Genomic DNA, 25,240 nt, shown 5'->3' with positions numbered 1-25,240 from the left:
CACCGGCGGATGTGCTCTCCCCTCCTGCCCCGCGCCTGCCTATCACCATCTCTTACCTGCATCCACCTATCACCACCCTGTGCCCACCCCGCCTCCCCTCTTTTGTCCACCTATCACTGCTCTGTTTCTCCCCCATATATACTGGGTTTCCCCTTTTCCTACCTTCAGTCCTGAAGAAGGGTCCTGACCCGAAACGTTGACCGGCTGCTTTTCTCCACGGATGCTGCCTGGCCTGCTGAGTTCCTCCAGCATCATCGTGTTTTTCATCTTTCCCCTTGCAATAGGGGTATCCAGGATAAGAAAGGCAAGAGGTGTAGACTGACAAAGGAGAGGGACAGGGAGTGTCCGATGACCAGACCTAAACATATTCCCATACCTGAACACCTACCAGAATCAGGAGGGGCATAGATAGGGTAAATGCACACAGTCTTTTTCCCAGAGAAAGGGAATTAAATACTAGAGGGCATAGGTTTAAGATGAGAGGGGAAAGATTTAAACGGGACCCAAGGGGCAACTTCTTCACACAGAGGGTGGTGGGTATATGGAACGAGTTGCCAGAGGAAGTGGTTGAGGCAGGTACAATAACAACATTTAAAAGACACTTGGACAAGTACACGGATAGGAAAGGTTCAGAGGGATATGGGCCACACACAGGCAAATGGGACTAGCTTAGATGGGCATCTCGGTCAGCATGGATGAATTAGGCTGAAGGGTCTGATTCCGTGCTGTATGACTCTATGACCCTAATTATTATATCACAAGACGAGGGATCTCACTATAAAAAAAGCTGATCAGGTTTGAGATACCGGAAAATGGCTTGAACGACCTCCTCTCTCTCAGTGAGACGCATGCATCATGAACCACTTTGTCAAAATCTCTTCAACATCAGCACTAAGGGCTAATGTTAACGGTGTTATTATATCACACTTCTGGGCAGTTTGCAGTGCGAAAACAGCAAATGCATTTCCTAAATTTTAACATCATTTCCCAGATTATGAAAGGTGCAATGCAAGTGCAAGATTCTTTTTGTAACTTCTCTCAGCAAGGACACATAACCAACTCATAACCCCTATGAAGCTCTCTGCTGTTGAACTGTCAAGTGCTTTGAGTCTGACTGCAGAGAGAGACTACAGAAGGTGTTGCCGGGACTACAAAAGCGAAGCTTTGAAAAATGGATTAATTAAGTTGTTTTCCTTGGAATAGAAGAGACTTAACCAAGGAGTATAAAGTTATGAGGGGCTTAGATATAGGAAGTTAGGAAGAGCTTATTTTCTTAGAGGGAGGCACACTGGCACAGCGGGTAGAGTCGCGACCTCACAGCGCCAGAGACTCGGGTTCAATCCTGACCTCCGGCGCTGTCTGTGTGGAGTCTGCACGTTCTCCCAGTGACTGCATGGGTTTCCCCCCGGATGATCCGGTTTCCTCCCACATCCCAAAGACGTGCAGGTTGTTAAGTGGCCGTTGGAATTGCCTGCAGTGTGTCGGGGTGGGGTAGAGTCTGGGAGGAGTTGACGGGAATGTGCAGAGACTAAAAAAATGTGATTAGCGTAGGATTAGTGTAACTGGGTGGTTGATAGTCACAGAGTTATACGGCACGGAAACAGGCCCTTCGGCCCAACTTGCCCATGCCGACCACGGTTGGTGTAGAATCAATGGGCCGAAGGGCCTGTTTCGATGCCTTATCTCCCTTTTGCTGCCAGCCGGGGTCAGAAATCGGGGGGGGGGGGGGGGGGGGGGGGGGGAGGTGATGCAGGGATTTAAAGCAATTGGGAGATGGATTAGAACGGAGATGTGGAAAAGTTTTTTCATCCAGAGGGTGGTGAGGGTCTGGAACTCGCTGCCTGAGAAGGTGGGAGAAGAGAAACCCGAGCCACCTACAGACAGCACTTGGATGTGTCGCTGAGCTGCAGGCTGCTGACCCAGTGCTGGGAGGTGGGATTAGGCAGGGGGGAGCTCATTTTTATCAAGCGTGGACAGGATGGGGCAAATGGCCGCTTGTGTGGTGACTTTTCCCTGACCCTCAAGCTGGCGCCACACATAAGATATCTTTATTTGTCACATGTACATCGAAACACACAGTGAAATGCATCTTTTGTGTAGAGTGTTCTGGGGGCAGCCCGCAAGTGTTGCCACGCTTCCGGCACCAACACAGCATGCCCACAACTTCCTAACCCGTACGTCTTTGAAATGTGGGAGGAAACCGGAGCACCCGGAGGAAACCCACGCAGACACGGGGAGAATGTACAAACTCCTTCCAGACAGCGGCCGGAATTGAACCCGGGTCGCTGGCGCTGTAATAGCGTTATGCTAACCGCTACACCACCGTGATGTACCGTCAGTGAAGATCTCTCGACGCATGTGTCCTGGCTGCTGCTTCTGCTTCCTCATGGGGCGAGCTTTCTGCATCACAGCGGCGCTGGCATTGCTGTCTGTGGAGAAGGGGCTTGTTGGCCGGGGACAGTGAGACGCTGGGAGGTGTCGCTGGCCTGCGGAGGGGAAAGCAGGGAGAACCATTAAACAGGGTGGCAAGGAATCCACCCGGTAACTAACTGACCAATATTCCACCCCTGTGAGGAATTCTGTTGTTTATCAGAGGCCCTCTCCACTGGGTGAATGAGTTGAAAGCACACTAAGGTTTTCACTTTGAAATGTTCAGCAGACACACAGTGAGTCGACACTTCTCCTCGGACCATCTCACTTCAGACCCAGACAACCCTCCAGTAGTTGGCGAGTGTATGCTGTCTGACAAAGAGAGGCTGAGGGAACAGAAATCGAGCTGTTGCAGAGATTGCAACCTCCTCTTTAGGAGGATGTTGCCAGGATTAGAGGCCCTGAGTTATAGGGAGAGGTTGGCCAGACTCGGTCTTTATTCTTTGGAGCGTAGGAGAATGAGGGGCGACCTTATAGAAATGTTTAAAATTATGAGAGGCAGAGATAAGGTGGATGGTAACAATCTTTTCCCCAGGGTAGGGGAGTCCAAAACTAGGGGGCATAGGTTTAGGGTGAGAGGGGAAAGATTTAAAAGGGACCTGAGGGGCAACTTTTTCACGCAGAGGGTGGTGAGTATATGGAACGAGCTGCCAGAGGGAGTGGGTGAGGCAGGTACAACAGTATCATTTAAGAAGCACTCGGATAGGTACATGGAGGGGTGGGGCTTGTAGGGATATGGGCCGAACGCAGGAAATTGGGACTAGCTGAGTGGGCACTGTGGTCGGCATGGACCTGAGGGGCAACTTTTTCACGCAGAGGGTGGTGAGTATATGGAACAAGACGCCAGAGGAAGTGGTGAGGGTGTTAGTTAGCGGGCAGTGGGAAAATGATCCCTCTTGTGTTTATTGATCTCGTTACTGGAGATTCAGTGGACCCTGCCACTTTGATCTGGGCAATGAGAAATAAGTATGAACGGTTGGTGACACAAGCACACCAAGAATGAGTTTTCAAAAGTAGCATTGAGTCATTGGGTTCAAAACTCTTTGGAAGTATAGGAGAAAGAGAGGTGGTCTGATGATTAATTTGGGGTCACCGTTCACTGAATCTTCATGAATCTGTAAATAACATGAATCGAAGCAAGCAGCTGGGAGGGATCATCCTGGGTCATGGGTTCAGTGGAAAGAGTTTAAGCTAATTGGTTTCCACCAGGTAAAATTCATCACCTCAAACTGTCTTGGTCAGGAAGCGGACAATTAATGGGAGGCATGAAACTGATGAGGTGAAATTAACCAGTGTCTGGTGTATCACTAACAGCACAGTGTAGAGGGAGCTTCACTCTGTATCTAACTGTCCCTGCCCTGGGAGTGTGTGACGGGACAGTGTAGAGGGAGCTTCACTCTGTATCTAACTGTCCCTGCCCTGGGAGTGTGTGATGGGACGGTGTAGAGGGAGCTTCACTCTGTATCTAACTGTCCCTGCCCTGGGAGTGTGTGATGGGACAGTGCAGAGGGAGCTTCACTCTGTATCTAACTGTCCCTGCCCTGGGAGTGTGTGATGGGCCAGTGTAGAGGGAGCTTCACTCTGTATCTAACTGTCCCTGCCCTGGGAGTGTGTGATGGGACAGTGTAGAGGGAGTTTCACTCTGTACCTGACTGCGTTGTACATACCTGCCGCCCCATCCTGCGCGTGGTGCCGAGCGACCTTCAGGCCTGCGTACTCAGCGGCTGCAGCCACGGCGTGCGCGAAGTCGGCGTCGGTGAAGAAGGAGCCATCAGAGGAGCTGACGGCGCTGGAACGGCCGCTGGAGCTGTTGCCATCCTCCTCGGAGGCCGAGCCCCAGCCGTTGATCATGGAGCCGGTGACGGAACTCTCCAGGTCGCCCACGCTCGAGGCAGGAGTCTGCTCCAGCCCATGGAGCAGCAGCCGGTGGGTGTGCATCTTGGCCACCTCCACCTCCACCTCCTCCTCCTCCTCCTCCTCCTCGTCCTCTTCCTCGTCCTCTGGGGCATCGGTGTCCATGTCAGAGACCAGCGGCCCCGAGATGTAGCCGTAAGTGTGTGGGGGGGAGATGGGCCTCGGTGGTGGGGGTGGACTGATGGGGTGTCTCCTTGTGGAAGGAAGAGACTCGTTTTAGACACAAACATAGAACACAGAACAGTACAGCACAGGAACAGGCCCTTCGGCCCACCATGTTGTGCCGAATCAATTACCCTACTAATAAAACACCTAACTAAGCTAATCCCTTCTGACTGCACAATGTCCATATCCCTCCATTCCAGAAGACCATAAGACATAGGAGCAGATTTAGGCCATTTGGCCCATCAAGTCTGCTCCGCCATTCGATCACGGCTGATTTATTTTTCCCTCTCAACCCCATTCTCCTGCCTTCTCCCCGTAACCTTTGATGCCCTCACTAATCAAGAACCTATCAACCTCTGCTTTAAATATACCCAATGACTTGGCCTCCACAGCCGTCTGTGGCAATGAATTCCACAGATTCACCGCCCTCTGGCTAAAGAAATTCCTCCTCATCTCTGTCCTAAAGGGACGCCCTTCTATTCTGAGGCCGTGCCCTCTGCTCCTAGACCCTCCCACTACTGGAAACATCCTCTCCACGTCCACTCTATCCAGGCCTTTCAATATTTGGTATGTTTCACTGAGATTCTCTGCACATCCATGTGCCTGTCTTAAACGCCTCTATCGTATCTGCCTCCACCCCCACCCCTGGCAGCACATTCCAGGCACCCACCGCTCTCTGTGTAAAAATCTTGCCCCACACATCCCCTTTGAACTTGCCCCCTCTCACCTTAAATGGATGCCCTCTAGTATTAGATATTCCGATCCTGGGAAAAAGATATCGGCTATGTACTCTATCTATGCCTCTCGTAATCTTATAAACTCCTATCAGGTCTCCCCTCAGCCTCCACCGCTCCAGAGAAAACAACCCAAGTTTGCCCAACCTCTCCTTATAGCTTATGCCCTCTAATCCAGGCAGCATCCTAGTAAATCTCTTCTGCATCCCTTCCAAAGTCTCCACATCCTTCCTATAATGGGGCGGCCAGAACTGAATGCGATACTCCAGATGCATCCTAACCAGAGTTTTATATGAAGTCTTGCCTGACTTTAACCATCCCCAAACACCTTACAATGACATTCTTCACCTTACAATGGTGTTCTTCTTGATGTATACGGGGCCCTGGTGAGATTGCACCTGGTGTGCTGTGCACTGTTTTGGTCTCCTTACCAAAAAATAATATATTTGTCAATTGGGGGGTGCAACAAAGCTTCACTACAACAGCAACGGCAGATTTGCTCTATGGGGAGAGATTGAGTCTACTCAGTCTGTGTTCTGTAGAGTTCAGAGGAATGAGAGTGACCTCATTGAAGTGAGAGCTGGATAAAACACATGGGTGAGGTGGGAACTGGGGAGAGATGGAGAGGGGTGGGGGCAGGTCATTCGTATGTCTGCCTGTGACTCTGTGGTGTGTGTGTGTGTGTGTGTGTGTGTGTGTGTGTGTGTGTGTGTGTGCACACGTGTGTATCTGTTTGTCTGCATGTCTGTCTGTGGATGGGTGCACGAGTGTGTACAGTTCTTATATATGTGCACAGGCGTCAATGTGTGACTGTGTGCACGTGATGGAATTGCACATGTAAGACTTTGTTAATGCATGCACCTAGATCGAAGCGTGTGTATGTTTGTGGACTCATAGTTTGTACGTGGTGTGAATGTTTATAAAAGACTGCAAGAGGGAGTGTGTTCAAGTCTGTGAATGTGTGTCTTTGAGCGTGTGTAAGAGCATGTGCATGTGTGAATGTATGTGAGTGTAAGTAAATTAATGACAGAAAGTGTGTATTTGAGAGTGTGAGTGTGAGATAGGGAGAGTGCAAGGGGTGAGTGTGTGTACATTTAAAATTGCACTTGAGTATGAGAGAGTGCTATGCCAAATGAGTGTGAATTGCAAGTGTATATGAAAATAAGTGTGTGAGAGTGAGGGGCAAGTGTGTGTACATTTGTGTGTGAGAGCGCGAGGGGCACATATATGTACATTTGTAAGTGTGAGAGCACGACAGGCAAGGGCGAGGGTGTGTACATTGGTATGTGTGTGTGAGTGTGTGATAGTGCAAGGGGTGTGTGTGTACATTTGTAGGTGTGTGTGAGTGTGAGGGGTGTGTGTACACTTGTAGGTGTGTGTGAGTGTGTGAGAGTGCAAGGGGTGTGTGTGTACATTTGTAGGTGTGTGTGAGTGTGTGAGAGTGTGTGAGAGCGCAAGGGGTGTGTGTGTACATTTGTAGGTGTGTACGAGTGTGAGGGGTGTGTGTACATTTGTAGGTGTGCGTGTGTGAGCGGTGTGTGTGTGTACATTTGTAGGTGTGTGTGTATGAGGGGTGTGTGTGTACATTTGTAGGTGTCTGTGAGTGTGTGAGGGGTGTGTGTACATTTGTAGGTGTGTACGAGTGTGAGGGGTGTGTGTACATTTGTAGGTGTGTGTGTGTGCTCCTGTGTGGCGCGTGGGTCTCCCCTCTCCCACTGTACCCTCTGCACGTGTGCCATTACCTGCGGTCGCTGGCGGTGGGGAGAAGGGCCAGGTTCTCCCGGCTGTCATGCAGCATTGGGACCAGCTCCTCCTGCGGTGAGGGAGTCAGCGTGGCGGTGGACTGGTGGCTGTAGGACACGGCCGCTGGGGACGAGGCCGCCCCTCGGATGGGGGGTGTGGGACCCCGCTCATCCTCCTCCTCCTCCAGCTCGTCTTGCTGCAGGTACATCCTGGCCGGCGGCAACGGACACACCCCGTCCCGGTCGTAACTGCAAGAGGAAATCACAGAGAGGTATGACTCGGGAGGAGGCCACTCAGCCTGTCGTGAGAGAGAACTGCCCAGTCTAATCCCACCTTTCTGGACTGGTTGGTACCCCTCTGGGTCACGGCTCTTTCAGCTACACTTCCAATGTGTAGAGGGTAGCTGCCTCTCTCACCCTTCCAGGCAATACCTGGAGAGAGTGCAGAGAGAGTGCAGAGAGAGTGCAGAGGAGAATCACTAGGATTGGAGGACTTTAGTTATGGGGAGCGATCGGACAGGCTGGGCTTGTTTTCCCTGGAGTGAATGAAAGCCGAGGGCTGACTAGAGAGTATGTAAGATTATATAAGACATTGGTGAGGCTGTACTCGGAGTACTGTCTACAGTTTTGTTCACCCTGTTATAGGAACAATGTTACTTAACTAGAAAGAGTGTAGAAAAGATTTACCAGGAAGTTGCTCGGACTTGGGGGCCTGAGTTACAAGGAGAGGTTGTGTAGACGAGAACTTTATTCCCTGGAACGTAGGAGATTGAGGGGCATAGACAGGGTGAAAGCACACAGTCTTTTTCCCAGGAAGAGGCTGCTGAAACATAGATTTAAGATCAGAGGCAAGAGATTTTAAAGGGACATCAGGGGCAGCTTCTTCACGCAAAGGGTGGTGCGTATTTGGAATGAGCTGCCAGAAATAGTGGTTGAGGAGGGCACATTAGCAACATTTAAGAGCCACTTAGATAAGTACATGGATAGGAGAGGTTTGGAGGGCTATGGGCCAAACACGGGCAGATGGGACCAACTCGATATGCAACACAGTCGGCATGGACGAGTTGGGCTGAAGGGCCTGTTTCTGTGCTGTATGGCTCTATTATGAGAAGAATAGACAGGGTCGATAATCAAGGCAGAGGCATCAAAAACAAGAGGGCATATGTTTAAGGTCAGAAGAAAGAGTTTTAAAGGGGATTGACGGGTTAAGTTTTTTGCCACAGAGAGTGGGTGATATCTGGAACTCACTGCCAGAGGATGTGGTGGAGTCAGATACAATTACCACGTTTCAGAGGCATTTAGACAGACACTTATTTAGGTAGGGCATAGAAGGATATGGTCTTAATGTAGGCAAATGGGATTAATGTGGATGGGAAAAAGGGTTGGCATGGATGTGAGGGGCCCAATGGACCATCTTGGTGCTGTCCAACTCTGTGACCAAAGCAGTCATCCAGCTCCCTCAAGCACCGAGGTTGGGGATGGGCAACGAAGGTCTTAACAACAACATTAACGTTCTCGGTATAGTATCCAAAATCAGACCCAAACCCACAAACTGGAATCGCCTAATCTGTATTCGCACCTAATCGCACCCTCCACTGCTGAATGGAGACACATGAGTCCTCACCTGTCATCTGCAGCAAGGCTGTATTCCTCAGGGTTACTTGCGCTGGGAGGCGGGTGTGTTGGAGGTGGTGGCAAGAGATCTGCCCAATTCATGCCACCCTGCTTGGGCAACTTTGGAGTCCGCACGTTCTTCTTGTGACCCTGGCTCCCTGGATAAAAACACAATGAAGGACTATGGGCTTCAGTGAGAATCTTTGGCTGGAAATGATCAATTTTAGAATGCAAGAAGTAAGAAGGTTGGGAGGTTTGTCCCCATGAGCCTACTCTGCTGGTTAATGACATCATGACTGTATGAGACATCAACTGATTCCAAACATCTACAAAACTCAAGCTGACAACTGAACATCCACAACCCCATAGAGAATTCCAATGGCTCATAATTCTCTATCAATCTTAGCCTTGAATATACTAAACAATTCAGCATCCACAGCTCTCGGGAATTAATAATTCCGAAAATTTTCCATGCCCTAGGAAGCATGGAAAGCATCTTATCCAGATGCATCTGGTAGGGCCACTGCTCTGCCCAAGACCACAAAAAATTCCAGAGAGTTGTGAACACAGCCCAGCACATCATGGAAACCAGCCTCCCCTCCATGGACTCTGTTGACACTTCTCACTGCTTCAGGAAAGCAGCCAACATAATCAAAGACCCCACCCACCCCGGACATTCTCTCTTCTCCCCTCTCCCATCGGGCAGAAGACACAAAAGCTTGAAAGCGCGTACCACCAGTCTCAAGGACAGCTTCTATCCCGTTGTTATAAGACTATTGAACGGCTCTCTTGTACGATAAGATACTCTTGACTTCACAATTTACCTTGTCATGGCCCTTGCACCTTATTGTCTGCCTGCACTGCACTTTCTCTGTAACTGTAACACTTTATTCTGTATTCTGTTATTGTTTTCCCTTTGTACCACCTTGATGTACTGATGTGATGAAATGATCTGTATGGACGGCATGCAGAACAAAGTTTTTCACTGTACCTGGGTACATGTGACAATAATAAACCAATTACACTGTGTGAAGGAATTTCACTTCATTCCTAAATCTCCGGTCTTGAGCTGGTGCCAACTGGTTGTAAACTCCCCAGCAAAAGGAAATAGCCTCCCAAGCATCTACCCTGTCAATCCCTGTCACAATTCAATACATTTGATGAAATTATTCTTCCAAAGACTAGAGAATTTTATCCCATCTTACCTAATCTCTCCAAATGGGAAACTCCTTCTACCTTCCCACAAGATAAATATTCTGTAGATGCAGAGCTTGGCTATGTCTTAGATGCACAGCATGAACCCACTCCACATGAAAGGCAGACAGGGCGACAGGGAGCTGGGAGAGCAACATGGTTGCTTTGGAGACTTGATCTAGTTCTGGAATCAAGGTGGCTGAGGGGGAACTGAAGGTTTTAAACCTCTGAGCAGGATTGATGTGGAGAGAAGTATGACCCATAAATATAAAATAGGAGAGCATAAAGTAGCAGAGGAGCAGCTTAGTTAGGCTGATTCTCACTCTCTCATGAAGCGGTTTCTGCTCTTTTAAATGTTAGACTCATACAGCATGGAAACAGGCCCTTCGGCCCAACTGATCCATGCCGGCCAAGAAGCCCATCCAGGCTAGTCCCACCTTCCCAATCCGTGTACCTGACCAACTGTCTTTTGAAAGTTGTTGTTGTACCTGCTAAAACCACTTCCTCTGGCAGCTCATTCCACATGGATATCACCCTTTGTGTGAAAAAGTTGCACCTCAAGTTCCTTTTCACCATGTTCCTGTCCACCACAAGAGCAGTTTGGCCTTGGTTTAACATCTCATGCAAACAATGGCCTTGGTAGTGTCCAGGGCCCTCAGCACGGATGGGACTTGAACCCACAACTTCCTGAAGCAAGGGTATGTCAAGAACTTAGTCGCAACTGTCACAGCTCAGGGATTTCGTTTAGGATGTCGGACTCTCCCAGAGGGAATGGTTAGGGTCAATGCCCAGACTTCAATGAAGGCACAAGGGAAGAAGAAATGGAGGCTGACTACATATGGAGGACTGAGAGAAGGGGAAGTTCCTTCATCCACTGGGTGGTGAATATTTGCTAAGTTCTTGACATGATCTTGCATCAGGAAACTGGCTCATACTGGAGGACATGCATTTAAGGTGAGAGGGGGTAAGTTCAAAGGAGATGTGCGGGGCAAGTTTTTTACACACAGAGTGGTGGGTGCCTGGAATGTGCTGCCAGGGGTGGGGGTGGAGGCAGATAAAGTAGAGGTGTGGAAAAGGCTCTTAGATAGGCACATGAAAATGCAGGGAATGGAGGGATACGGACATTGTGGAAGCAGAAGGGATTAGTTTAGTTAGGCATTTAATTACTAGCTTAATTAGTTTGGCACAACATCGTGGGCCAAAGGGCCTCTTCCTGTGCTGTACTGTTCTATGAAGCAGGAACTAAACGACCGTATAAATTTATGGCGACAGGGAGATGTAAATGGTGCATAACTTCTGGTATACACTAAACAGGCCACACGACCTATTTGTACACTAAATACATTGTATTTGTAGGAAGATCCATCCTCGGGGGTTCTGTGATGAGCGGCATGGCATTCACATCACAGAGAAGCCATTCAGCACAATTCCTACTTTACTGACTGAGACCGCCCCCCCCCCATCAACATACCCTCACACTCCTTTCTCTCTCCAATACTCATCAACCTACGTGCTGTTCATCACAGTCTCTCAAATCTAGAATATTCCACCTGCCAATCATACTTTCCATGTCTGATAGACCACTGGTTCTCCAGAACATCTGGCTAAGCCCAGCTGGTTACTAACCAGATGTGTTGCTGCCTCTGTCTGAGCTGTTGTAGGACCCTCCTGTCCCATGGTCACTCGACTGGTTGTAAGGAATTGTGGGAACGCTGCTTGTCTCCACCAGTCGATAATCTGAAAGCAAAGATGAAGGTCAACAATCAGATCAGGAGTGTCAACAGAGGCCCCTCTCCCTGCCAGCGTTTGTGAGGTAAAGTGAGAGGGATGTCAGCCATTGGAGAAGGTTTTACTTACCTATGCCATATACACGTTCTCCCAGGGCAGGGACAGCACGGGTTAGATACAGAGTGAAGCTCCCTCTACACTGTCCCATCACACACTCCCAGGGCAGGGACAGTTAGATACAGAGTGAAGCTCCCTCTACACTGTCTCATCACACACTCCCAGGGCAGGGACAGTTAGATACAGAGTGAAGCTCCCTCTACACTGTCCCATCACACACTCCCAGGGCAGGGACAGTTAGATACAGAGTGAAGCTCCCTCTACACTGTCTCATCACACACTCCCAGGGCAGGGACAGTTAGATACAGAGTGAAGCTCCCTCTACACTGTCCCGTCACACACTCCCAGGGCAGGGACAGTTAGATACAGAGTGAAGCTCCCTCTACACTGTCCCGTCACACACTCCCAGGGCAGGGACAGTTAGATACAGAGTGAAGCTCCCTCTACACTGTCCCGTCACACACTCCCAGGGCAGGGACAGTTAGATACAGAGTGAAGCTCCCTCTACACTGTGCCATCACACACTCCCAGGGCAGGGACAGCACGGGGAGAAGGTTTCTGTTGTCTCCTCTCTTGCCAGATGACATACACCCGTCTTTCACTTATTTCTGCTGTGATGAAAGTGGAACCACTTCTGGTTTTGCAGGATGTCTGCTGGCATTTGTAACCACTGGATTTTGAGGGGAACCTGCTGGAATCATTGGTGGGTGTGGTGTGTGCCTTCTCACTTTGGGTATCGAGGCTCGTTTGTCTGACGGTCGTGCAGCACTTTCACTGTGTCTGCGTGACAGATGTGCTTGTCATTTTGCTTCAGGGTTATTAATAACTTTCAGGTGACTAAAGTCAATTCTTTTGGGAACTATTAAGATCAAAATCTGTGGAAAATTTCACCAGAAACAAATGTTGGGTGATGTCAGTTAACCGAGCTGGATGCTAAAACATTGGCAGTGTTCGCAAAATTCTCAAGACAAGTATTTTTTTTTGATGAAGGGTTTTCACTCTACAAGAATTCAACACAAGTGGCAGCACATGAATTGGTCCAACAGCCACAGTGACTTTGCAACTGACTTTGACTTGTATATGTAAAGTGAATGAGAAGATTTGCTCTTTCAAGCCAGGGAGGAATATTCTGTGTTCCTTTGAAATAGTGGCCGTGTTACCTTTCACTTCCACCTTAAAGGCCAGGAGGAAGCTTTTGTGTGAAGCCTCAAACAGAGGATTTAAATTTGATGTTTTCTTGAGGGGCACAGGCGTGGGGCCTTAATGTTATGTACTTGTGAATGCTATAGCTTTGTTCGAGAGTCATACAGCACGGAAACAGTGATGAAATGAATGGCATGCAAAACAAAGTTTGTCACTGTACCTCGGTACATGTGACAATAATAAACCAATTTACCAACAGGCCCTTTGAGCCAACTCATCCTTGCTGATCAAGTTGCCTGGTGAAAAACACAATGATGCTGGAGGAACTCAGCAGGCCAGGCAGCTTCTGTGGAGAAAAGCAGGCGGTCAACGTTTCGGGTCAGGACCCTTCTTCAGGACTGAAGATAGGAAAAGGGGAAGCCCAATGTATAGGAGGGAAAAGCAGAGCAGTGATAGGTGGGCAAAAGAGGGGAGGAGGGGTGGGCACAGGGTGGTGATAGGTAGATGCAGGTAAGAGACAGTGATGGACAGGTGTGGGGGAGGAGGGTAGAGCAGATCCACCGGGGGATGGGTCAAAGGCAAGAAGAGAGAGGGGAAAAAAGGCTAGGAAAGGGAAGAAGAGAAGAAACATGGTGGGGGGGTGGGCGTTGTGGGGAAGGGGGGGGTGAGGATTACCTAAAGTGGGGGAATTCAATGTTCATGGCATTAGGCTGCAAGGTTCCAAGATGGAAAATAAGGTGCTGTTCCTCCAGTTTGTGCTTGGAATTCTCCTGGCAGTTGATACGTCAGTCCTCGGCCTCCTCCACTGCTTTTCCCTCCTATATATCGGGCTTCCCCTTTTCCTACCTTCAGTCCCGAAGAAGGGTCCTGACCCGAAACGTTGACCGCCTGCTTTTCTCCACGGATGCTGCCTGGCCTGCTGAGTTCCTCCAGCATCGTCGTGTCTTTCATCTAGATTCCAGCATCTGCAGTCCTTTGTTTCTCCGATCAAGTTGTCTACCTGAGCTAGTCTCATTTGTTTGCACTTGGCCCATATCCCTCTAAACCTTTCCCCATCCATGTACCTGTCCAAGTGTCTTTTATATGTTGTTATTGTACCTGCCTCAACCGCTTCCTCTGGCAGCTCATTCCACTGGAGTTGTCTCTCGGATGATTATGTGGGTAGTGGCTGGGGGGGAGGGATGAATGTGCCTCGACTAACCCCTTTCCCACCCATGCACATGTCTCTATATCCTAGTGTCAGCACCTCTGACAGTGTAGCACTTGGTTGGTACTGCTGTAGGTGTAATAAAAACAGCTGGATACACTCATCAGGTCAGTCAGCATCTGCGGAGAGAGAAGCAGTCATCAGAGGTCAAAGACCCTCTGTCAGAACTGCAAAAGAGGAAAAACGAGTCAGTGTTAAGATGTTGAGAGGGATGGTATAAATGGAATATCACTGATAAGGTGAGGCCAGGATTGCAATGTGATGCTGTTGATGATGTCGTCTGATTGACAGGTTACTGAGGGCAGTTAGAGAGAGAAAAAAATCAAACAAAAGGGCACGTAAAAGCTGTGAAATGTGGGTCAGACCTTTTGGAGAAGCCCAGAAGATCAGCCAGTGTTAATGGAGAGGAAAGAACAGAGTTAATATTACAGATGACTGGTTGCATCACGGTCTGGGATGGCAATTCGAATGCGCAGGAACGTAAGAAGCTGCAGAGAGTAGTGGACTCAGCCCAATACATCATGGGCACATCCCTCCCCGCCGTCGGGAGTATCTACAGGAGGCAACACCCATCACCAAAGATCCCCACCATCCGGGCCATGCCATCTTCTCACAGCTACCATCGGGCAGGAGGTACAGAAGTCTGAAGTCCCACACCACCAGGTTCAGGAACAGCTACTTCCCCTCAACCATCCGGTACTTGAACCAACCGACAAAACCTTCATCACTACAGTTTAGCAACACTGTGACCACTTTTATCACTTTGCACTAAAATGGACTTTGTTTTTTTTTGTTCCAATTTTGTTCTTGTAAAAATTGTGTATAATTTGTGTTTTCTGGTGAATGCTGCTGATATGACGCTCTGTGCCTGTGATGCTGCTGCAAGGTAAGTTTTTCATTGCACCCGTGCACACATAGACTTGTGCGTGTGACAATAAACTCGACTCTGAGGTGGGTAACCAACAAGGGAAACTGGCCAGTTCTGGTATAGAGAAAGCTAGTTCACCTCCTACTGCACTGGGTGTGTTGGCCTGGATTTGATCCTCAAAACACTGGAGGGGAAGGAACCTTCCGAGCCGAGGGAAGAACCTCTGCCGAGCCTCAGCTAGTCCCTCCTTCCTTACCCTTGTTGAGTTTGTTCTGCTCCATGATGTTGTACTGCATGGGAGATATCTCCTGCTTGCTCTGCAGCGCCTGTTTCCAGTGCTTGTCATTCAGGTCCATCCCGCTGCTGTTCATGTTGTTTCCCAGGGTGGTCTGGATGAGCTGGGTGGTGGCGTACGGGGTGGGCTGCCCTGTCTGGTTCAGGCACCGACCCTCCTTCAGGTTGGGGCTATTGAAGGTCTTCATCTCATTGATCTTGTTGCTCAGGTCCATGTCTCCGTACACTGCCGTCTCCGGAAGCGTCAGGTTGGTCTGCTTGTTCTCCAGCTGGTTGTTATAGTTGGCAATGCAGTCAGCTGACCAGACATAAGAGAGGGAGAGGGAGAGACGCCACAGTGAGATTTCGACTCCATCACCAGATCACAAGAGAGAGGAGCAGGAGCAGGCCATTCGGCCCATCGAGTCTGCTCCGCTACCTCACCATTGGCTAAACTATTCTCCCATCTAGCCCCAATTCCCGGCCTTTTCCCCATATCCCTTGATACCCTGACTAATTAGATACCCATCAATCTCCTCCTTAAACACCCCCAATGATCGGGCCTCCACAGCTGTACGTGGCAACGAATTCCATAAATCCACGACCCTCTGGCTAAAGAAATTTCTCCTCATTTCTGTTCTAAATGGGTACCCTCTAATTCTAAGACTGTGCCCTCTAGTCCTGGACTCACCCACCAAGAGAAACAACTTGGCCACATCTACTCTGTCCAGTCCTTTCAACATTCGAAATGTTTCTATGAGGTCCCCTCTCATTCTTCTGTACTCCAGTGAGTACAGTCCAAGAGCCGACAATCACTCGTCATATGTAAGCTTACAGTACAAATCAATCGGATCAGAGCTGCCGAGAAGTGTGGCTTCTCAAGAGGTGGCAGATACCAAAAATACCACAACAGAGTTAGATAAAAGTGGTCCGTCTGTTCCACAACTATATCAGTATTGTTGACGTAGCTAAGATGGCTGGTCCACACAACGAGGTTGTAACCCAGTGTGTGTGGAAGTGTGTAAATGAGAATTGACCTCCTCAGAAAACATCAACTCTTAAAAGACTCCGAATGCCTTTGAAACAGTTATTGATTACAAACCTATTTGCAGTCTGTTCAAATCATTTTTTTCAGCAGAGGCAAGAGAACTAGCAGTTAGACTTTGCACTGTTAGCTCCTTTCTTTGTGTCCTGTTCCTACTGATCTACCAGCTTTCCTCTCCGCACACTTACATACCATTCCCAGCAAAACCCAACTCCTGCCAATATGTGCACTGGTTCTTTTCCACTTGGAACAAATTAATCACTCACATTACTTTCCACTTTGCACTCTTGTGCTTATAAGGTTCTACTTGTGATATCTCCTCCTGGTGAGTGGGAGACAGAAATGGATTGAAGCCTCTACTATTCCTGGGAAGGTGCAATCCTTACCTCCTCTACCACCCCAGGGCAGGGACAGTACAGGTTAGATACAGAGTGAAGCTCCCTCTGCACTGTCCCATCACACACTCCCAGGGCAGGGACAGTTAGATACAGAGTGAAGCTCCCTCTACACTGTCCCATCACACACTCCCAGGGCAGGGACGGCACAGGTTCGGTGCCATTTTGTGTCAAGGTGTGGTGAGTTGAGGACTTTTTTTCACGGGTGCTTTATGTCTGTCTAATACCGCCTGTGGAGAGAGAGAAATCAGGCCAAATCTCACCAGTAAAGTCACGATGCAAACATCATTGATAAGCTAATCAGTCAGCAATTTCAGTGAATACAAGAGACTCACAGAACGTAACAGTACAGCACAGGAACAGGCCCTTCGGCCCACCATGACTGTGCCGACCACGATGCTGAATTAAACCTTTCCCCCTTTCTCCTAGTTCTTTCACTTCAATCAGTCTCTCTTTGTTTTCATTTCATGGCTTCTGATTTCACTTCAGGTCACTGAATTTCCTTCTCCTATTTCAAATAATCCTTAAGTTTCATTGATGAAGGATACAGGCTGGGAGTCCCGTTGTTTAGTGCGGACCAATGACTTGACCTAGCCTCCGGCCAGTGGATACAGTCTCAGGATAGGGAGTCGGCCACTTGGGGTCAAGATGTGGAGAAGTTTCTTCCCAGAGTGTTATGACTTCTTGGAATTCTCAGAGTGTAGAAGTCAAGTCATTATATTCAAGGATGAACAATATATTTTCGGGAATTTAAGGAGTCCCCACCATTGAGAACATCTTCAAGAAACGGAGCCTCAAGAAGGCCGCATCCATCATTAAGGACCCTTACCATCCGGGACATGCCCTCTTCCCGTTACTTCTTGTTACTCAGTGAAATAAATGTGAAGCAACTTGATAGTCAAATTGCTAATGTACGTCATTGAGTTATACAGTGCAGGACAGGGCCGAAGGGCCTGTTCCTGTGCTGTTCTATGTTCTATGTTCTATTGTGTCCATGCTAACGATCAAATCTCTACCTGCACTAAACTCATAGTCCAGCACTCGGTCCGTAGCTCTGGCAGTACAAGCGCTTGCCCAGGTACTTCTTACAAGTTGTGAGAATCTCTGTCTCCACCACCCGATCAGGTGGCGCATTTCCAACACCAACCACCTTTTGGGAGATGACGTTCTTCCTCAGATCCCCTCTATTACCCCTTACCCCAAACCTATGCCCTCTAGTTTTGGACATCTCCGCATGGGGAAATGTTTCCAACTACCTACCCTATCGATGCGCCCCATAGTTTTGTACACCTCTGCCACGCCACCCCCTCAGCCTTCACCCCTCCAAGGAAAACAAACCCAGTCTGTCCTTGTAAATGAAGCTCTCCATCCCAGGTAACATCCTGGTGAACCTTCTCTGCACCCTCTCCAGTGTAGTCACATCCTTCCTACAGTGTGGTGACCAGCACTACGCACAGTACTCCAGCTGTGGCTCCTGTTCCAGCTGTGTATTGTTACCAGCAAGCTATCAGGATTAAAGACTCCAATCAACACCATGAAATTTCCCACTTGATTACATTCCTGTCCCATTAATCCCAACTCCTGAAGATATCACCACATGCGTTAAATTCTATCCCATCCGAAAAGATGCCATGGCCAAGAAAGCTCACCAGCACCTCTACTTCCTCAGGAGACTAAAGAAATTTGGCATGTCCCCGTCAACCCTCACCAATTCTGATCGATGCACCATAGAAAGCATCGTATCAGGATCATCACAGCTTGATACGGCAACTGCTCTGCCCGTGACTGCAAGAAACTGTAGAGAGTTGTGGACACAGCTCAGCACATCACAGAAACCAGCCTCCCCTCCATGGACCCTGTCTACACTTCCCACTGCCTCGGTAAAGCAGCCAACATAATCAAAGACCCCAGCCACCCAGATATTCTCTCTTCTCCCCCCTCCCATCAGGCAGGATACAAAAGCCTGAAAGCACGTACCACCAGGATCAAGGACAGCTTCTATCCCACAGTTATAAGACTATTGAACAGTTCCCAAGATGGACTCTTGACCTCACAATCTACCTTGTTTGGACTCTGACCTCACGATCTACTTTGTTGTGACCTTGCACCTTATTGCACTGCACTTTCTCTGTAGCTGTGACACTTTACTCTGTACTGTTATTGTCTTTACCTGTACTACCTCAATGGACTCTGTACTAACCCAATGTAACTGCACTGTGTAATGAATTGACCTGTACGATTGGTATGCAAGACAAGATTTTCACTGTACCTTGGTACAAGTGACAATAATAAACCAATACCAATACCTTGCACCTTAATGCCTGCCTGCACTGCAGTTTCTCTGTAACCGTAACACTTTTTTCTGCATTCTGTGTTGTTTTACCTTGTACTACCTCAATGCTCTGTGCAGTGAATTGATCTGTATGGACGGTATGCAAGACAAGTTTTTCACTGTACCTCAGTACTTGTGAATAATAAACCAATTCCAATTTCAAGAGGACTTGGCACAGAAAGAACCGCACCTGGCCTACTGTAGGTTGTAAGGTTACTGTCGCTGTTAGCATGCGTGGAGGTGCAGCAGTTGATGCTACAATCATTGTGTTCCGTTCCTGTGTTGGGCCATGTATCTGCCAGCCATGGTTGGTTCGAATCTCCAATGTTTAGCAAACCTGGTCTGGTGCAGAGCAAAAACAAAATGAAACACATTAAGAAAAAATTCGGCAGATAAATTCAACCTAACAGTTTAAGTAGTCTGGTCTGGGTTACCAAGTCCCACACAGCATTTTTAATCTCTTGCCTGAAGGATTGGGCAGGAAGATTCCAGGTTTAATCCTGTTATTTCCCTGCTCTGAGCTACTCCCACAGTCTTGCTGTATAGATGTTAATATTCTCGGCTTTCAGATTTTCTTTGTTTGCAGATCCCTGCATGGCCTCACCCCTATCTCTATAATCTTTTCCGGCCCCCAAAATTCTTGGAGATCCCTGTTCTCCTCCAATTCCTGCTTTTAGATCCAAAGGTAACTTTCAGCTGTGCCTTCAGCTGTCAGAATCCAGAGCTCTGGAATTCTCTCATGAAACCTCTCTGTCTCTGTACCTCCCTTTGACTCCTTTAAGAAATTCCCCAGAAATTACCCCTTGGGACAAAACATCTGGACCACAGTCCACTCCACACGCCACTCTTCCATAGCTCCACAATTTCTGCTGATAATTTGTGAAGCTCGGATACTTTGCCATTTTACAGGCTTTTGTGTGTGTGCCCGAAAAAGAATTAGCCCCAGTTCTGGTTTGCAATCGAGGTCAAGACGAGGGAAAATCAGGGAAGGGATTGTTTTTGTTGGTGCACACTATGATTGGACAGTTTAGTCACACTTGTGCTCAGACTCAAGTGAAAAAATTGGGTGATTTAGGGGAACACTGCCTCAGCGGAATCTTCTCAGCCAGGGTACCGGAGAGAACTCTCACACCCACGCATAAACATGTGAGACACATGCAAAGTCCATGCACAGATGGATGGGCAAACACGCCTGCACATATTTATACTCACACATGCAGAAAGATTTCCAGCTTTACAGCAAGTGTCCGGTGACGGAGCAAGGGTGTATCCGTGGTTGATCACCATTGCCCTTTTAGAACAAGGATACAGAGGGACTGGAGAAGGGCTTTTTTAAATTCATTTTCAGGATCAGGGCATTGGTGGCAAGTCCATCCCTAATCATCCTTCAGCTACTCCAGTCCTTCTGGTGAAGGTGCTCCCACGATGCTGTTGGGGAGGGGGTTCCAGGATTCAGGCTTAGCGAAGATGAAGGAGCGATAATATATTTCCAAGTCAGGAATGTGTGCGAGTTGGGGAACATGCAGATGGTAGTGTTCCCCTGTACCTGCTGTCCTTGGTGTCTGAGTTTGCAGGTTTGAAGATGTTGTTGAGAAAGCTAGGTGAGTACTGTCGGTGTAGTTTGTAGATGGTACACACTGCAGCCACTGTGTACCAGTGATGGCAGGAGTGAATATTTTGGGTGGGGGGTGGGATACCAATCAAGCGGGCTGCGTTGTCCTGTGTGTTAAACTTCTTGAGTGTTGTTGAAGCTGCATGCACCCAGGCAACTGAGAAGTAGTCCATCACACCCCACACTCGTGCCTTGCACTTGATGGGAAGGATTTGGGGTGTCAGGAGCTGATTCAGCATACCCAGCCTCTCACCTGCCCTTGCAACATTCATATGGGTTAGTGCAGTTTAGTATCTGGTTAATGCTGAGAGGGTTTACAAGGAAATGCCAGGATACACATACTGTATCAGGGAGGGATGAACAGATCGCGTCTCTCTTCTCTTACAAAGGCTGTGAGGTGACCTAAAGGAGGTCTTCAAAATTTGAAGGGAGTGGCTACAGAGAGAGTGTTCCACTTGTGGGGAAGAGCGAAACGAGAGACCAATGTAAGACGGCCAATGAAATATCCAACAGGGAATTTTGAAGAAACTTCTTTACCCAAAGGATGGTGGGAATGCGGAACCCACCCCCACAGGGGGTGTTGGGGCGAATACTGCAGCTACACTTAGGGAGATGCTGGACAAACAGACGGGGGAGAAGGGGATAGAGGGTCACACTGATGGGGTTGGATGAGGAGAAGAGGACAGGAGATGCAAATGGAGCATGAACACCAGAATGGATTGGATGGGCTGAACGTCCAATCCATTCTGGTGTTCAGGCTCCATTTGCATGTACAGTCTGTCCCTGGGTGATGAATAGGTTCCATTTTCACAGAAGCCCATGTCGATTTTGTCCGTAAGTTGGAAACTACACAAAAATCACTTGACGTGATAACCGTACCTCCACAGTGTTGTAATGAATGGCATCAAAAGCTGATAAGAAAGAACAATTACCGAAGTTGGAGAGAGGGGGGAAACTAGTTCTGCTGTCTGTAGGAAAGAATGTACGTTTGTATTTCGGACTTTGAATTTAATAATACTATGGGAGCTCGTCTGTATGTACCGATGTTTGTAAGTCAGGCCTTTGTAACCAGGAGATGGCTAGTAATCCTCCAGCTGATTATAACCTGAAGCTCTGACTGAGGTGTAATGGGTTCTAGACACTCTCAGCCACTGTGTTCTTCCTCACCACAATCCCAGCTTACCTTGCTCCACTGCTCACCGTCTCTCCCCCTCTCTGATAGGCCACTGCAATTAAACACAAACATTTCCTGTTACACATCACCCGACTGGCGACTCGATACATAGACACAAGCCCCACATCCCTCAAGATCCTAATGGTTTCTTTCCCGAGATTTGTCCCTTGGAGTAGCTTCAGAAAATATACATCCCCTTCCCTCACCTTATCATGGTGGGCACAATTTCCCATTTCCCAAATACTTCCCACATTGTGCAAGAGAAGCAGTCTTACTCCTTAATAGCATCCCTTCTGGGCTCGCCCCTTAAATACCATGGAACCATAAGCATGGCAGAGGCTGGTGAGTCAGCTCCTGGTGCCCTAGAGCCTTTCCTCTATCTACAAGGTACATCAGGATTGTGAAATACTCTTCAATTGCCCTTGATCAATGCAGCTCCTATGTTCAAAAAGCTCGACACCACCGAGGACAAAGCAGCACTCCATCCATCACCTTAAATATTCACTCTCCCTCTACTACCACACACCATGATTACAATGTGTACCATCTACCAAACACACTGCAGTTACTCACCTACTGCTACAGCACCTTCTAAACCTGTGACAACCTGCCATTACATACCAATGTGACTTGGGAATAAATCGCTGTACCTTCATTGGTTCTGAGTCTAACTTCTGGAATTCTCTCCCCAGCTGTACTGTGGGAACACCTTCACCAGGACTGCAAGAAACTGGTTCAAGCAACTGACTCACCACCACCTTCTCAAGCGTAATTAGGGATAGGCAATAAACTTTGTCATTAATAGTGATGTCAATGTGTAAAACACTGCCTCCACTGTCAACATACTCCAAATATGGGTCACCTTCACTCCCACTCAGTTCATCTAACGATAGGGACCTTTTGGTATAGAACAAGGGCATATATCACCTTCCCAATTCACAATCTGTAGCCCAATAGTTTATGGCTCTTCAAGTGCTCATCCTTCTTAAATCTGAGGAGGGTTTCCATCTCCAAAACCCTTTGAGGCAGTGACTCGAGGTCTCTCAGCCCCTTTCTGGCTGAAAACACTCCTCCTGAACTCCCCTTCGAACGAAAGATCTCAAATCAACATCCTCTCAAGTCGCCTGTCTCTTTTATTTCAGGTTTTCAGCATCTGCACTGTTCATCGACTACTTACATCTCCTCCAGACAGATCGGCTGCAGTTAACACGCCTTCCTCACTCTGTCTCATCCAGAAACACCCCAACTCTTGTTGTGCAGTCTCCCTTGGTCTCCATCCTATCACAGACATCCCTTGGATCTCCCCAGTCCTCTCCCTTCTCTGCAATTTATATGCCTCATTTCTAACTCAGCCTGCCTCTGAAATAAAGTTCATTGCCCCGAAGCTTCAACCCTTTTTCTCCATTCTCTGTGGAGAGAAATTTATCCTTCATCTCAGATTTCTAGCATCATTTTCTTTTTGCTTTCTGATGTACCCTCAATACGTGTCTCATAGAACATAGAACATTGCTGCACGGTGCAGGCCCTTCAGCCCACAATGTTGTGCCGACATTTTATCCTGCTCTAAGATCTATCTAACCCTTCCCTCCATTATCCATTAGGATAAAAGTTAACAATCCTCTCAAAATTCCTTCATCGCCTCAAGTGACTTGAGACCTTAATATTCAACATTCACTGTCACAGAAGCGCAACAGGGAGAGAAGCAGGACACACGGAAACAGTGGCAGTGTAGTGTACAAAAAGCAAAGGCAAAAACAGTTGTTCTTTTGGAAAGTTGGGCCGGACAAGATGTCCTCCTTCTGTGCTGCCCGATTCCAACAGCAGGCCATTCGGACCATTGACCCCTGCACACTGCTTGGAAAGATTGAGCTGGAGAAACACCAGAATTCCGCTGAACCAACTCTGCTCCCACAGGGGGAAGTAGAGGTTTGGAGTTTGACCAACCAACAATCCCACCAATATTTTTCCTCGCATCGTCACCGTGCACTGGGCAACCTGAATCAGGGTTTGACTGTGACATTGAACTTGCTTGAGAGCATGGAGAGAGCCCTCAGACTCCAGCGGGGTGGAGGCAGGAACAGAGGGAAGGAACTCACAAACACAAGAGTGCATGCATGCAGGAACACGGCAAGCAGGGATATTTACCTGTCGGTGTGAAGGTGAAAGAGGGGACTGAAAGAAAGAAGCAAAAGAGAGGTTATCAGATGGCAGGAAGCAGGGAGAACAGGTCCACAAATCGCCAGTTAGAACCATAGAACCACAGAACACCACAGCACAGAAAACAGGCCATTTGGCCCTTCTAGCCTGTGCCGAAACTTAATTCCGCTAGTCCCATTGACCTGTACTCGGTCCATAACCCTCCAGACCTCTCCCGTCCATGTGTCTATCCAATTTATTCTTAAAACTTAAGAGTGAGCCCGCATTTACCACGTCAGATGGCAGCTCGTTCCACACTCCCACCACTCTCTGAGTGAAGAAGTTCTCCCTAATGTTCCCCCTAAACCTTTCCCCTTTCACCCTAAAGCCATGTCCTCTCGTACTTATCTCTCCTAATCTAGGTGGAAAGAGCCCGCTCACATTTACTCTGTCTATACCCCTCATAGTTTTGTAAACCTCTATCAAATCTCCCCTCATTCTTCTATGCTCCAAGGAATAAAGTCCTAACCTGTTCAATCTTTCCCTGTAACTCAACTCCTGAAGACCCGGCAACATTCTAGTAAATCTCCTCTGTACTCTTTCAATCTTACTGACATCCTTCCTATAGTTAGGTGACCAGAACTGCACACAATACTCCAAATTTGGCCTCACCAATGTATTATACAACCTCACCATAACATCCCAACTCCTATACTCAATTCTTCAGTTTATGAACGCCGGGATGCCAAAAGTCTTCTTTACAATTCTGTCTACCTGTGACGCCACTTTCAGGGAACTATGTGTCTGAACTCCCGTTTGTAAGATAGTTACAGAAACAGGCTGTCAGTTTCATTCTTGGTCTCTCTGAGGGGTAACCTTTCACCCAGAGGGCAGCCAGTATATGGAATGAGCCACCAGAGGAAGTGGTTGAGGCAGGTACATGGTTAGGAAAGACTTGAAGGGATATGGGCCAAATGGGACAAGCTATGATGGGAATCTTGGTCAGCATCGACCAGTTGGGCCGAAGGGCCTTTTTCCATGCTGTATGAATCTGTGACTCTCCCTTTCCCCTCCAGCCCCAGCCCCAGAAGCCCTCCCCACCCTCTTCCCAATGAAGCCACAAGTGTTTTGTAATAATGTCAATAATTTGAAGTCATCCAAAATTCTGCTGCCCTTGTTTTATTTTACCCCGTGCCCTTTCACCCGTCTCCTGTCAGCTCACTGATTTGCACTCACCCCCGGTTAAGAAGTTCCGTGACTTTAAAGTTCTTAGATTCAATTCCCAGACAATCCACAGCCTCAGCCCTCCTAGATTCTGCACCTCACGTGTTTATCTCTGCCCCTCTCCTCTCCTTGCTTCCTGTGACCTTCTGCGATCTCTGCATTCCATTGACTCTGGTCCTTTGATCATTTTCCA

The 25,240-nt window shown here is 48.2% G+C and overlaps 1 protein-coding gene across 7 annotated transcripts in view; it reads right to left on the bottom strand.

Annotated features, from left to right (window-relative positions):
- Positions 1–25,240, bottom strand: part of robo1 (roundabout, axon guidance receptor, homolog 1 (Drosophila)) — a 570,003-nt gene that overhangs the window by 24,160 nt on the left and 520,603 nt on the right. For 4 of the 7 annotated variants that reach the window (XM_052015221.1, XM_052015223.1, XM_052015222.1 and 1 more), the window contains 9 exons: positions 23,833–23,859; positions 21,697–21,739; positions 19,092–19,243; positions 15,113–15,448; positions 11,420–11,530; positions 8,610–8,757; positions 6,986–7,234; positions 4,098–4,537; positions 2,334–2,486 (listed from right to left, as the gene is read on the bottom strand). In XM_052015221.1, the coding sequence (XP_051871181.1) occupies positions 2,334–2,486; positions 4,098–4,537; positions 6,986–7,234; positions 8,610–8,757; positions 11,420–11,530; positions 15,113–15,448; positions 19,092–19,243; positions 21,697–21,739; positions 23,833–23,859 (1,659 nt within the window). The remainder of the gene's footprint in view (positions 1–2,333; positions 2,487–4,097; positions 4,538–6,985; positions 7,235–8,609; positions 8,758–11,419; positions 11,531–15,112; positions 15,449–19,091; positions 19,244–21,696; positions 21,740–23,832; positions 23,860–25,240) is intronic. The other 3 variants (XM_052015224.1, XM_052015227.1, XM_052015226.1) reach the window with 1 other exon arrangement.

Source organism: Pristis pectinata, chromosome 4 (assembly GCF_009764475.1).
Source record: "Pristis pectinata isolate sPriPec2 chromosome 4, sPriPec2.1.pri, whole genome shotgun sequence".
Taxonomy (NCBI): domain Eukaryota; kingdom Metazoa; phylum Chordata; class Chondrichthyes; order Rhinopristiformes; family Pristidae; genus Pristis; species Pristis pectinata.
Note: the sequence above shows the minus strand (reverse complement) of the source record. Positions and strands in the feature narration are given on the sequence as shown.